Source organism: Crocodylus siamensis, chromosome 4 (genome assembly GCF_052110815.1).
Source record: "Crocodylus siamensis isolate JL-2025a chromosome 4, ASM5211081v1, whole genome shotgun sequence".
In the NCBI taxonomy this organism is placed as follows: Eukaryota; Metazoa; Chordata; order Crocodylia; family Crocodylidae; genus Crocodylus; species Crocodylus siamensis.
The window spans coordinates 164,165,414-164,179,571 of NC_143398.1; the positions used below are offsets into that span (position 1 = coordinate 164,165,414).

The 14,158-nt window shown below is 44.0% G+C and overlaps 1 protein-coding gene across 1 annotated transcript in view; it reads right to left on the minus strand.

Moving 5' to 3' along the window:
• The window catches only part of MPP4 (MAGUK p55 scaffold protein 4), a 57,128-nt gene that overhangs the window by 13,478 nt on the left and 29,492 nt on the right, over positions 1-14,158 (minus strand). Inside the window, exons 13-18 of the mRNA XM_090044753.1 lie at positions 12,952-12,990; positions 11,532-11,552; positions 10,361-10,375; positions 4,619-4,660; positions 3,636-3,806; positions 2,211-2,291 (exon numbers count right to left, since the gene is read on the minus strand). Coding sequence (XP_089900879.1) covers positions 2,211-2,291; positions 3,636-3,806; positions 4,619-4,660; positions 10,361-10,375; positions 11,532-11,552; positions 12,952-12,990 — 369 coding nt within the window. The remainder of the gene's footprint in view (positions 1-2,210; positions 2,292-3,635; positions 3,807-4,618; positions 4,661-10,360; positions 10,376-11,531; positions 11,553-12,951; positions 12,991-14,158) is intronic.

Consider the following 14,158-nt stretch of genomic DNA (forward strand, 5'->3'; position numbering starts at 1 on the left):
TGCCCAGAACTGGAAATAGTACTTCAGCTGGCATCTCACCAGCACCAGGTAGAGATCAACTATCACTTCCTTAGCCTTGCTCATGGTGCATCAGCTAATGCATCCCAGTATGCTAGTAGCACTGTTGACTACAGTGTTGCACTGGCAGCTCATGTTCATCCTGTGATCAGCCATAACCCCGAGGCCCCTTTCAGCCATCATGCTGGCCAGGACATCTTCTCCCAGCATATATTCATGTTGCAGGTTACTTCGCTCCAGGTGAAGCACTCTACATTTATCCTTACTGAACTGCATCTGATTCTGCTCTGCCTACCTTTCCAATTTGTCCAGGTTCACTGTTCCAGTGTATAACTACCCTCCTAGTGGGAAAATTCTTCTTAATATCTAACTTAAATTTCCCTTGCTGTAACTTGAGACCACTCTGTACTGGATTCTCTCCAATTTGTCCACATTCTTTCTGTAACGGGGGCCCAAAACTGAACAGAGTATTCCAGATGTGGCCTCAGCAGTAGGGGTGTGTGAAACAGGCCATATTCAATTTGGATTCCAGCCAAATCAAGGACAGTGATTTGATTCATTGATTCAGATCACTGTCCTCAGTTTGATTCAGCCAAAGCTGAATCTGAAGATTCAATGCCAATTCAGAGAATCAGCGATTCGGACACAAATACAGCTTTAAATGTTTTTTCTACATACCTCGAGGTACCAGGTGCAGCTCTTGAATGCTGTGGTGGATGGAGCATCCCACAGGAGTTGGAGGGCTCCCCCACAATGCTTAATGGCAAACCCAGAAGTGGACTGGAAGTACTTCCGGTCCACTTTCAGGTCTACTGAGGAACATGTGGGGCCCCCCTGCACACCCCTTCAGCTCAGCAATTGGCCCACGTGCCCTCCAAGACCCAGGAAGCACCAGTCACTAAGCCGGGGGAGTGCGGGGGGCTCCCCAGCACACCCCTTGGCAGACCCAGAAGTGGACTGGAAGTGCTTCTGGTCCACTTCCAGGCCTGCTGCTGAATGTGCTGGGGAGCTCCCGGGGCTTCTGTGGGACACTCCATCTGCCCCAGCATCACAACATTAACAAGCCACCTGCTACCCTGAGGTATGTAGAAAAAACATTTAAAGCTGTGTCTATGTCTGAATCTCCGAATAGATTCGGAGGCTTCTGATTTGATTCAGAGAGATTCAAGGGTCCTGTGAGTCAACTGGGATTCGGACATTTGGCCACTGAATCAAGCCAAATCTCTGCCAAATAGAATCAGGAACTGAATCTTCACTCAGCCCTACTAACCAGTGCTGAATTGAGGGGAATAATCACTTCCTTTGACCTACTGACAACACACCTATCAATGCAGCCCAGTATGGCATTAGTCTTCTTTGCAACAAGACCACACTGCTGGCTCATATTCAGCTTATTGTCCACTGTAACTCCCCCCTCCCCCCCACCGGTCCTTTTTTGCAGAGCTGCTGCCCAGCCAGTCAACCCCCAGCCCATGCATGGAATTGTTCCATCCTAAGTGCAGGACTTTGCACTAGCCCTTGTTGAACCTCCTGAGATTCTTTTGGCCCAATCATCCAATTTATCTAGGTCACTCTGAATCCCAGTCCAACTGTCCAGTGTATCTGCTACTCCCCCAGGTTAGTTTCATTTGCAGACTTGCTGAGGGTGCACTGTATGTCATCTTCCAGGTTACTGATGAAGACATTGAACAAAACCAGCCCCACGACCAACCCCTGGGTCACTCCACTTGAACATCCATTTATGGAATGCCCTATAAGAGGAAGAGCACTGATATTTCATATTTTCTTCCCTCAGAATATGAAGTTAAGGTAATGATTTGCAACTGGGGTGCAGTGACATCCCTGAATGCCATGAGACCCTTTCAAGGGTGATGAAGCACCAGTGCTGCCACAACCAGGTGAAAGTACCCCATTCACCTTTTTCCAGGGGGCACCTGCAGAGCCAGACCAGGAAACAGCTGCATAAGAAGTGTGCTTCCCAGTCCAACTCTGCAGGTGTCCACTGGAAAGAAGTGCATGGGTCAGTTCCACCTAATGACTCAGCAGCCAGAAGATAAAGTAGGCAAGATGAGACTTTAAAACAGTGGTTCGCAACCAGGTTGCTGCCAAATTCAGAAAAGTTATGGAGGGGCCTTGAGTCTAAACCAATTGGAAGCCACTGATTTAGAGAATGAAAGGAATGTGTCACATACGTGGTACGGCACTTTGAAACCGACAAGGGTTAGTCTGAATAAGTCGTCGCCTTAGCTCATTTATTCCAACTCCTGAAGGACCTGGATATTTAAAACAGAACACAGACATAGTAATATCAATGGCTGAGACTACGCATAAAATCGACACTTTTTTAGTAAGTTTATATTTATAAACAGTCAAGGAACATGTTTAGTGAGAGAACTGATGAAGCAAATAGCTAGGAGTAGTGCAGAAATCAGATTACTGCTTCTCCTGGAAGGAGTCCCTGGTGCTGGCATCACAAATTAGTAGCCTAATTTGAGGAAATGCAAAGCATCTACAGTTCCCACTGAATTCAAAAGAAGTTGCCAACATTCCTGCACCTCAAGGTCCAAGACAGGTCACTCTCCAGTCCTGTAAGCCATAATCAGGAAGCACCAATACCAGTTTGAATGAAAAGGTAGTTATCACACAATCTAGAAAGGACAAGATTTTTCTTTCAGCACAAACACCCTGGAATGTTGTACTTGGCAACATCAGAAGCAGCTTCCTTTTAGTCATGAAATCAAATTCTACTTTTGAACCTGCAACCCATGACACAGTAATATTCACTATAAAAATCCTACACAGTGCAAATTTTTATCTTTTGGCTTTCCCTTCTGCCTATGACTGAAATAGTATAGGCTGGATTAATGTCACTTGAAGTACCTGTGGGTTCTTAACCATAATCTTAGACCACAAGATATTTATCAGGGAGCATTTATAAATATTTATTTTCATGAGGCAAAGATTTCTTAGGGAGACATCTTATATTGGACCAACTGCATGGCTGGGATAGACAGATGTCTTATATTCTATATCTTGCTTGTCTAATTCTATCCCAACCATGCAGTTGGTCCAATAAAAGATACCGTTTTAAGAAATCCTTGCCTCTCACATAATTCCTGGACCATCATGGCTACATCATCACTAACACTATTGTAAGTATTTTTTCATCACTTCTGTATCTGAAATTTGAAGCCGAACAGTTTCCCTGATGAACTGTACTTCCATCTGACATTTCTTACTCTAGTCTGTTCACAAAGTATTTGCTCACCAATTTTTTATTTTTTTTTTTTGGGGGGGGGGGCGGTATTAAAGGATTTTGTTTCAGAACAAAAGCAAACATATCCATAGACTCAAATAAAACCTGATGGATGGCAAAAAGAGGTAGGTAAAATTTTGCACTCACCAATCAAAGAATCATTTTAAAGAGTTAACTCTAAGGCCAAATTCAACAGCCACTGTAGTCAGCGGTAGGACTCACAGAAGGTCAAATTTCATATTCCATAGGACTTTCATCAATATGATACTTTGCCTTCTGTATTTAGGAGAGCCTGTAGGATTTGCATAAATAGGTACATCCCCATCTGTGGGGCACATTACTGTCAGTTGCTACAACATACCTACTAGCACAATCAGTCTGTTTCGATCTGAAGGATGTCGCTGGTATCTCACCACTTCTTCATAAGGGGCTGCTACTGTGCTGTAACAAATGCTGGGACACCGGGCATAAAAGGACTGTTGGATGTTCTGGGATTTCCTCCGGCATAATCGCATGCTTCTTCGGAAACCAGCTGGAAGGAGCAGAAAGATACTGGTATTAAATCCATGCACTGAGTGCAGGTGAAAAAACACTAGTTCCATTTCACATAAAACACACCTCAAGTTTTGCCTTTTCGAAAAGGCAAAAATTAATTTATTTAGAGTAATTGATACAACAACTTGGTGGAAATCACTGAGCTCTGAAAACAGCTATAGGTGAGATTTTAAAAATTACTTAGCACAAGGCCCATTGAAAGTCACCAAGAATTTAAGACCCAAAGAAACATCTCCAGAATAAAGCATGGAGGAGATTTAGTTAGAAATGGGTGATCTAGTCTGGACATTTTTAACTGGCTTGAATTTTGTCTAATCTCTGAAATGAACACAAATCTATTTCCAGATTAGTACCATTCATTTACCCGAAACAGACTGTTCCTTGACCTAGCAGCCTATCTGAATGGAGATCTCACATAGACTATATGGCTTTGAAAAGTCCCAGAGACCACTCACACAAAAGCATGAGGTACAGTCTGTCGCAACAGCTGGCCCTACCTAAGTTCATACCAAAGGAAGGGAACTTTAAAGACCTAGGTAGGAGGAGGCTGCCAGATTACACTAGCAGTTTATTGGGGAGATTGAATCACTTGCAGAAGTGGTAAGGAAGAAGCTAATAGGAAAAGGTGGTCTCTTGGAATCTAAAAAGCAGAGTGAATAAAGATGGGAATCAGAGAACCTTTGGGGAAAAATTCAGAAATGCTCCTCAGACAAGTCAGCTACATTCAATTCAGCTTCAAGACAAACACTCAGGCAAAGCCAAACCTGACTCTTGCTACTCACCACATACCAATAAAAATCCGTTGACCAGAATCACTGAATTCCTCCTCTTCTGACAGAGGGAAGGCAAGCACCCAGGGGAAAAGGGGAGAATATCGAACAGACAATGAACTAAAACATTTTTTTCTAGAACATGAAAGAATAGGTATGGTCATAATGTTTAATTTCAGTTATATTAAGTACAAAGGTCAAACACTGTACAGCAGAGTCACATTGCATCAACGTTTCCATGAAAAAAATGTAGCGCATCTCATGCTAGTTAATTTTAATATCGCAGTTTTTGAATGCTGGGACAAAGTCATTCTTTTTCTAACAAAGTTGTCACATATTGTTTTTATGCATGTACAAGCAGAAGAACTATGTCCAGTTTATGGTCTCCAGGTGGAATCTAGCTGCCATGAACCAATATTAAAATAATTGGAAGTCTGGTAGCTATAAACTACTAAATCTTTGAAAAACAAAAAACAGAACTGCACAACTCAGCTCCTGCCTACAACTCCAACATTTGAAAAGCACAGCATTGGGCACTTAGCTGCGTTCCCCACTACTCAAGCTAACTCCGTAATCTGTTTCCCTTCAGTTCTTTCTCCTCCGAAACGCTGTGCATCTGGGATGGCCTTTCAGATCTGTACACGTCTGTCTCCTTAAAATTCACTTACACTGCAAGTCTCTTGAATACTACTCCCTCTTTGAACCTTGAAAGCATTCATAAAGGCTTAGAAAATTGATTACAGACAAGATGAATTAAAAATGGTTAGGAAGAGATCTCTGACAGCAGTATTTAGATCTCACTTCCTACAGGAAGCTGTACCTTGCTATGCTGTTTGTTGTTTCATGAGCGCTTAAGTGGCAAAACTAAGATATGATCTTAGTCAGTGTCCTTAGAGAATGATCTAATAGATTTTACTCTTCGCTTCTCTTAGATTCTTAGAAAATTTGCTTCCAGTGTGTGGACATGCATAAATGTATGTGAGCAACTTGCTGTATGTGATTATAGTGCGAAGACTTTGCCAACAAGTAAATTGGAGAACATGCTCTGAAGATAGACTAAGATTTAGACAGGGTTTGAATTATGGGGCAGGTTGGGGGGGATGGGACTGAGCCTCCCCCAACAGAGACAAGAACACCCCCTCCACAGGCCAGTCAGCATGCCCTCCCCCCTGCAACAGCCCAGAGCCCATGTACTACTGTGTGCAGCCCCCAGCCCATCCCTCACCACACCCTTGTAAGTGGCCCAGGTGGCAACAACAGCTCCTAACGCAGGGGCGGGCAATTATTTTGGGCAGAGGACCGCTTACTGAGTTTCAGCAAGCCATCAAGGGCCACATGACAGGCAGCCCAGGGCAGATAAATGTTAATTTTCTAAATTTTTTAGGGGCCCTGTGAGCCAGATAGAAGGGCCTGGTAGGCTGCATCTACCTCCTAGGCCGTTTTTTGCCCACCTGTGACCTAACGGCTGCCACTAGCCCCAGCCTCGTGGTACTGGTGGGGACCTGTGCACACAACCCCAACCCTGGCCAATTTTTTTGAAGACCCCTCACCCCCCCTCCCACAAGAGACAAAGTGTATTTCAAACCCTGGATTTAGACAAAAAAGGGCACTTTTACACATGCTCCAAAATGTTCCGATTAGACCAAATCAGAGCAGCTGAGTCTGCTGGAGCGTACTAATCAGAATGTTCCCCCGTGATGCAGCGTCTTGTGTATTCAGTGTCCCCACATTTCACACTGTGGTGGTGGTGGGGTGCTTTAAAGCTTGTTGAATAACAGTTAGTTTAAGTGCCCCAGGTGCCATGTTGAAACATGGAACACTGAATACATGGGAAGCTATGGGCATTTTAATTGGAGTGGCTCCTGGGAGCTGCTCTAATTAAAATGCACCCTCCACCCCTACCCTGGAGCATGTGTACAGAAAGTAGCCTAGTTACAAAAGATAACAGATTTCTGGGATAAAACTGCATTATCATCTGCCTAAGTTATTTTTCATGTTCACAGGACCATAGCAAAGTAGAGCTAGAAGGGACCCCACAAGGCCATTTAGTCTAGCCCCCTCCTCAAGGCAGGATTATCCATGATTAAGCCATCCTAGCCAAGTGTCTGTCCAACCATCTCTTCCAAGGATGGAAATTCCACAATTTCTCTAGGTAGCCTACTCCAATGCTTGATTACCCTCATAGTCACAAAGTTCCTCCTAATCTCCAACCTACATTTCCTTTGCTACAACTTGAGGCCATTGCTCCCAGTCCTTCCCCTGCAGCCACAGAGAAAAGCACATCTCCATCCGCTCCGTAATCAACACTGACAAGTGCAAAGTGATGCACCTGGGGAGAAACAACCGGCACCATACCTACAGGTTGGGGAACTCCCTTCTTGTCAGTGCAGAGGCAGAAAAGGATCTTGGAGTCATCATTGACTCCAAGATGAACATGGGCTGGCAGTGTGGGGAAGCAGTCAGGAAGGCCAACCGCACCTTGTCATGCATCCACAGATGCATCTCAAGCAGTGTCCCCCTCTATGTGACACTGGTCAGGCCGCAGCTGGAGTACTGCGTCCAGTTTTGGGCGCCACACTTCAAGAGGGATGTGGACAACATGGAGAGGGTCCAGAGCAGGGCCACTCATATGATCAGGGGGCAGCAGGGCAGGCCTTATGAGGAGAGGCTCAGGGACCTGAACCTGTTCAGCCTCCACAAGAGAAGGCTGAGGGGAGGGCCTGTTACAAACTAGTCAGGGGGGATCAGCAGGCTCTGGGGAAGTCCCTGTTCCCCCAAGCACTGCCAGGAGTGACCAGGAATAATGGTCACAAGCTGGTAGAGGGTAGATTTAGGCTAGATATCAGGAGGCGCTACTTCATGGTCAGGGCAGCTAGGCTCTGGAACCAATTTCCAAGAGAGGTGGTGCTGGCCCCTACCCTGGGGGTCTTTAAGAGGAGGTTGGATGAACACCTTGTTGGGGTCGTTTGATCCCAGTGCTCTTATCTGCCATGGCAGAGGGTCAGACTAGATGATCTACTCAGGTCCCTTCCGACCCTAGAAACTATGAAACTATAATCGCCCCTTAGGTATTTGAAAACTAACCAAATCTCCCCTCAGTCTTCTCTTCCCAGACTAGAAAACCCTGGGTCTTTCATCCTTTTCTCATAAGTATTGCATCTCAGAGCTCTAATAATTGTTGTCCCTTTGCACTAGACTCTTTCCAAAACATCCACATCTTCTTGAGGTGTGGGGCCCAAAGCTGGACACAGTACTCTAGGTGAGGCCTCAGCAGTACTGAACAGAATGGAAGAATCACTTCCTTTGATTTGCAAGCGACTCTTGTTGATTCAACTCAGCATGCTGCTGGCGGGTTTTTTTTATTTGTTTGGTTTTTTGTGGGGAGGGGCAGGGGTTTGCCACAACACACTCTTGGTTCATATTCAGCTTCTGGTCCATTGTAACCTCCATTGCATTGCAGCCTAGCCAGTCATTCCCCAGTCTGTATAAGTGCATGCAATCATTCCATCCCAAGTGCAGGCTTTTGTATTTGTCGTTGTGAATTTCACCTGATCGATTGCAGGCAACTTTCCTATCTATCCATATCATTCTGGATCTTAGCCCTACCCTTCCAAGGCATCTGCAACTCCACCCAACTTGGTGTCACATGCAAATTTGCTAAGTGTGCACTCAATCCCACCATCCACATTATTAATGAAGATGCTGAATACTATTGGGCCTGGGACAGACCCAGATAGACAGTACTTTCATCAGGTATGTAGTTCCTTAGCTTTCTAACAAGAATGTCATGGGAGACAGTGTCAAAAGCCTAGCCTTTCCAAAGTCAAGGTATATCACATCCACTGCTCTCCCCAATCCACAGACCCATCACCTTACCATAGAAGGAAATCAGGTTGGTCAGACATGATATGCTCTTGGTAAATTCATGATGGCTATTCCTGATCACCTTGTTAAAGTCTTCCTCCACCCTGGATCACATGTATAGGTGTCCTATATTTGCCCTTTTTACATCATCCATGACCTCACTTGGCTTCCATGAATTCTCAATGAGGATAGCTAATGGCTCTGAAATTACAAAATTACCCAGCAAATTTTTTCTGTACCCTTTTGTGCATCCCATCTGGCCCTGCTGACTTGAAAGCATCTACCTTCTCTAAGTAAACTCTAACCTGTTCTTCTGCTTCCGAGGCTGTTTGTCTCCTTCCCTATCTTTGCTGCCAACCGCACTCATCATCTAGTAGCTACCCCTGTTTGTGAGGACTGAAGCAAAAAGGCATTAAATACTTCAGCTTTCTCTGCATTAGTCTTCTGTATCCCATAAGGTGGGGGCAGAGGGAGGGCAGTCAAAGATATGGTTCATTGGCTGGACACAGTCTATGAAGTCCCATCACCCAATCCCCAGTCTTACCCTAGATCTTATTTGGCCTATGCAGTACAAGATGGACTGGCCTCACATGTCGGGCTTTGGAAAAGTGCTTCAAACAGTGCCCACTCCAGGATCCATGCTACATGCAACACTTTCCCCCAGCCTGTCTAGAACTCTGCCTCATGGGCCTTCTGTTCTGCATATAGCATCCCACTACCCCCAGCTGCTCCAGGATAAACACTGCATGCAGTACCCACTGCAGCCAGACCATGCTTTGTGCTGCAAACAGCACCTTCAGTCACCACATGCAACATGGGGCCTGGACCAGCTAGAATGGGGTGCTGTGTACAGTGAATATCCTAGAACAGAGGAAGTGGGGGGACACTACATGCAGAGTATGCACCATGTGTGCTGAATCTGGCATGGGGTTTATGGGGGTCTGTGGGAACAATCTAACGTTCCTCATCCAACCTACAGGGCCAGATGAGTTTGATACCATAAGGGACTTACGATTTCTTTGGTCCTTCTTCTACTTTTGATATATTTGTACAATGCCTTTTTAGGACTTTTTTCATCCCTTGCCAGCTGCGTCTCAAATTGTGCCTTGGCCTTCCTAATTTTCTCCCTGAATACCCATGCAATACTTTTATACTCTTCCCTAGTACTATGACTATGTTTCCACTTTTTATAGGATTACTTTTTGAGTTTCAACTAATTGAAGAGACTGCAGTCTAGCCAAGCTGGTCTGCTGTTGCACAACCCATTCTTCTGGTATATTTGGGTAGCTTGCTTCTATGCCCTTAATATGGCCTTCTTAAAGTACAACCAGATTTCCTGGGCTGCTTTTCACCTCAGACTTGCCTCTAAGATAATCTTCCAGTTTACTAAGATGCCATTCCTTCCCAAGCTTATTTATTTTCTCTTGTTGGGCATCTTTCCCTTACCAATACTTTCCAATGTGAACAAGTAAATTCAACAATATACTATAAATGGATTGATTTATAGTATATATACTATATACTCTCTCATAGTTTGTAGTCATTTTTTCATTTTAGATTATTAGACTATAAGACTACTTCCTACGGTTGTAAGGGCAGGACTAGGAACAATAAACTCCACATACAGCTCAGGAAATATAGGCTGGAGAATTTCTCACTGTGGTCAAGTGTTGAAGCAGGCTATCTAGACAGTTTTGTGGAATTTCCATCCTTGGAAGTTCTCAAGAGCAGGTTAGACAGACTTGGCTAGGATGGTTTAGTTAGGTATGGGAAGGCAACAAGCCTTGATCAGGGGCCAAAACTAGATGGCCTCCTGTGGTCTTTTCCAGCCCTAGTTTTCTATGAATCTAGACTGCTGCTGAATATCTATAGGAGGCAAAAGAGATTTTAAAGTTACCTTCTTTAAGCTCCTCTGAAGATTCAGATACATGTAATAAAACAGATGAAAAATTAAGCAAAGTACAAGTGTAGGTGGTCAAACTGGTCTAATATGGCATGACATTTGTTTCAGTTTGAATAAAGACTATGAAATACACAAAGCATGTACCTTGTACCACAAAGTGTGTGTGTGTGTGAACCTACAGCCCTGTAGCAAGACAGTACTGGGAGCTGCCTGCTGCCAAGGTGGGCTCTGCCACAGGAGCCTGGCTGGGGATTATGTCCCCCTGCCCAGGCAGCAGAGAGCTCCAAGCCTCCTGCTCTGAGATCATGATCAGGGAGTGGGGGCTGGGAGATCCTTATCTCCCAGCCCACACTCCACCATTGCAATTGGGGAGCGGGGTGCTGAGAGACATTTATCTCCCCCTGCCCCTCCCCTGTAGCTCTTTCCAAGCTCCATGCCCCTGATGAGGGAGCCAGGGCCAGGAGCTCACTGTTGCCAGGGCAGGGGGATATTTTCTCTGCCCCAGCAACACACAGCGCCCCAGGGCCCAGTGCTCACTGCCAGACCCTGGGCTAGCACCCAGGGGAGCCTGGAGTTCCCCCTGGTGGCAGCAGGGGCCACTGCAGGGATGAAGGGAACTGGGAACCAATTTGATCCCTAATTTATGCATGTGTAGACACCATCCTAAAAACTCTTACTCCAGAGTAGTTTACTGCACAGTTTACTGCTGCATGTAGATGCACTTACTGCGACTAAGCCCTAATTACACCTATATAATCCCATTATTCCCTTTGACACTGATGTTGAGCTTTTGCTTTCAAGATTTGTGTGTGTCAATTCATTACTATTCTTGTCCCCGTGCCCCAGCAGCAGGGACCTTCAAGCCCCCAGCTCCCCGAATGCAACCAGGGAGTGGTTCCTTATCTCCATGAATCTTGATGCACAAGGTGGCTGAGCTTTCTCTTCCTTCTTTACAGAGATAACACGAACAAACATTTTTGTCGCTAAAGTAACAAGATAGGTCTCTAAATAAACTCAGAACAACAGTTCTACTGAAGGTGGTGGTAACACTTTACAAAGCTAATAATAAATGCAAGTCTTTTTTAAAACCACTTGCTTGTCTGTTAATCTTTTTGGCGGTAAAGATAAGGGGGAATAAGAATTAGGTGGGAAACATTTTACTTACCAGACTCAAATATTTCTTCATCTTTTAAGTCATCCAGAAAGTAAACACAGCATAGGTTTAATTTCAATACTATTACTATTTAACGTAACTTGAAGATAACACACAAGATTTTTTTTCCTTTTAACAGCATAGGGACCACATTAAGTTGTTAAGCTCCTAACCCCTACACTTACTTTCACCCCTTCCTTCTAGGTCAATTAGAAATAAGCTTGAACTATAGAGTGAAGATCTTAAACCAAAACCATCAAATCTGAAGATGTTTGTACCAAGTATTTTTATTTTCCTCATCCCTCCTTCACCTGATTCAGCTTGTAGTACCATACATAAGGTCACATACAAGGTTATGTTCCAGACATTAAAATAATGCAATTGAAAGCAATGACTGGATCATAATCACCAACTCAAGCTCTCTGCATTAAGAAATAAGGAAACAGGCCCTGAGCAATGTAAAAACATAAGAATTGCTAGACCTAACTTTAGATCTCTAAGGGCACATCTATATGTTGCTGTATGGCGACATTCCTATAGCACCAAGCATTAGTATTTCTTTTTGAAGTACTGAAGCACGGTGCAGTACAGGTGGGTACTGTGCTGTACGCATGGTGCACAGGTAAATTTCACTGCTATGCCACCATAGTGGCACGCTATACCTGGGGAGCACGCCACAACGACAATGTAGCTGGCAATCACATGTAGACACATGTAATTGCTACATCACTGTAGCATGCCATATGGTGACATAGCATGTCACTACATTGCTGTAGGGCAACATGTAGATGCATCTTAAGAGAAGCTGGAACTCATTGCTTCTGACGGTAGCACAAGTAGTCCAGTAGTAAGAAGTATGAGATAATCAGTCTCTAAGAAAATGTCTGCTTAACTTCCAATTAGTAAATTGGTGTAAGCCCTAAAGCTCGTACCCTTTCCAAAACTGTCTTTTCATCATTAATTCAACACTGGATAGACTGGTTGTCAATATATAAACATCTAACCCTTTTTGGCTCTTGATAAACTCCTCAATTCTTTGGACAATGATTTTTACAAACTCTATAAACCCACAGTAACTTCAATATTTCAGATATAGTGAGCCAAAAATCAGATGGGTTGCAGCCTTTAGATTTATAATCTGCACAGTCAATTGGCTGGATTTCATTCAATGGTATATTTTAGAATAGCCGTTATTTTCATAACACCTTATTTACAAGCAGAGATCCACTATAACTAGAATGGTAACCTATTCATTACAATACATTCAGATAGTTTGGGGCTTTTACTTCCATTTTTTACTTAATTAAAAACAGAATTTCTCTCTTGGATGACTATGAGGTAGATTCATTCTGTCCAAGAAACACTAATTGACTTTGTCTAGTTGTTATATTGCAGCAAACGGAAAAAAATCCTCTCAAGTTAAATCAGTTACCTGTTTCTACACACTTCTCATCAATTTGCATGTCATCTTCTGCTGATGATCACAGGAAAAAAGAAAAGAAGAAAAGACGCTGTCCCTGAGTTCACAACGCACTAAAAAACGCTTGTAGATTCAGAACTGAACTGAACTCAAAGAAAATTAATCTTCCTTGAAACACAAACAAGGTTAAAATATTTCCCAATGTTTTAGAGTGTTCCTCCAATATACTATACTTTCTCTTCAGTTAGGGAGAGGAAAATGATTTCTTATACCAATGTTCAAAAGGGTTCCCAGCTGGGAAGCACACATGAGCTGTTTGCTTGCAATGAGAGAGGTATTTCATGTGAATTTTGTATTCTTATTGTAACAGGGAACCCTAACCCTGTTACTAAGAGACAGGGTGGTCCCTTTAAGTTCAGAACCTTCCAGTCACAGCCCGCCGGTCAAGTAGGGGTTAAAGCTCAAGCCCTGCCAGCCAGTCAGGGGACAAGAAGAGGAATGCCAGGACCCTACAAATGGCAAGTGGAGAAGACCAGAGGGGCAGCAGGGAGCTAGAGCCTGGGAGTCAAATCCTGAATAGTGGGTTGTTGTGTTTTTTGACTGACAGGCCTAGCTAGAGAGAAAAGGGGTAGGCTCGCAGCGGCTGAGTCCCCAACATAAAGAGGAATTTACAAATACCATCTGCGAGGCTTGGGCTGCAGTGTAGGGGAGGAATGGAGCTGCAGATAGCACCCCCTGGCATCGGGTCATACAGTGGGCAGCCTCCCGCTTAATTAAACAACAATTAACAACAAGGCATGGCAGACAAAAAGGTGGGTGGTTAGCCCCTAACAGGTGGGCAGGCCCCCCCAGTTACACTTATATTTTAGAGGGGTTATTTGTGAAGGATTCCTATACCATCAACAAAACATCACTTCCTACCCCCATGGCTTCTGTATTTTGCATGCGTATTTTTTTCTCTAAATTTGATGAGCAAGGACAGAATTTTTAAAATTAATTGTTAAAACTGTTTTGGTTTTAATAAACTTTTACTGATTTAAAACTGAAGACCACCTCCTTATAAGTTTGTTCCCTCCATTATACAAATATCACTGCTCTGTTGTTGAAGATCCACACAAGAAATCTGGTGTTTATCAAATAGGAAAAACTTGGGGTTTCAGAGGCTGATGTCCTGGGGGGTTTTTTTATCGTCACAGACTGGCCATATGAAGGAGCCTCT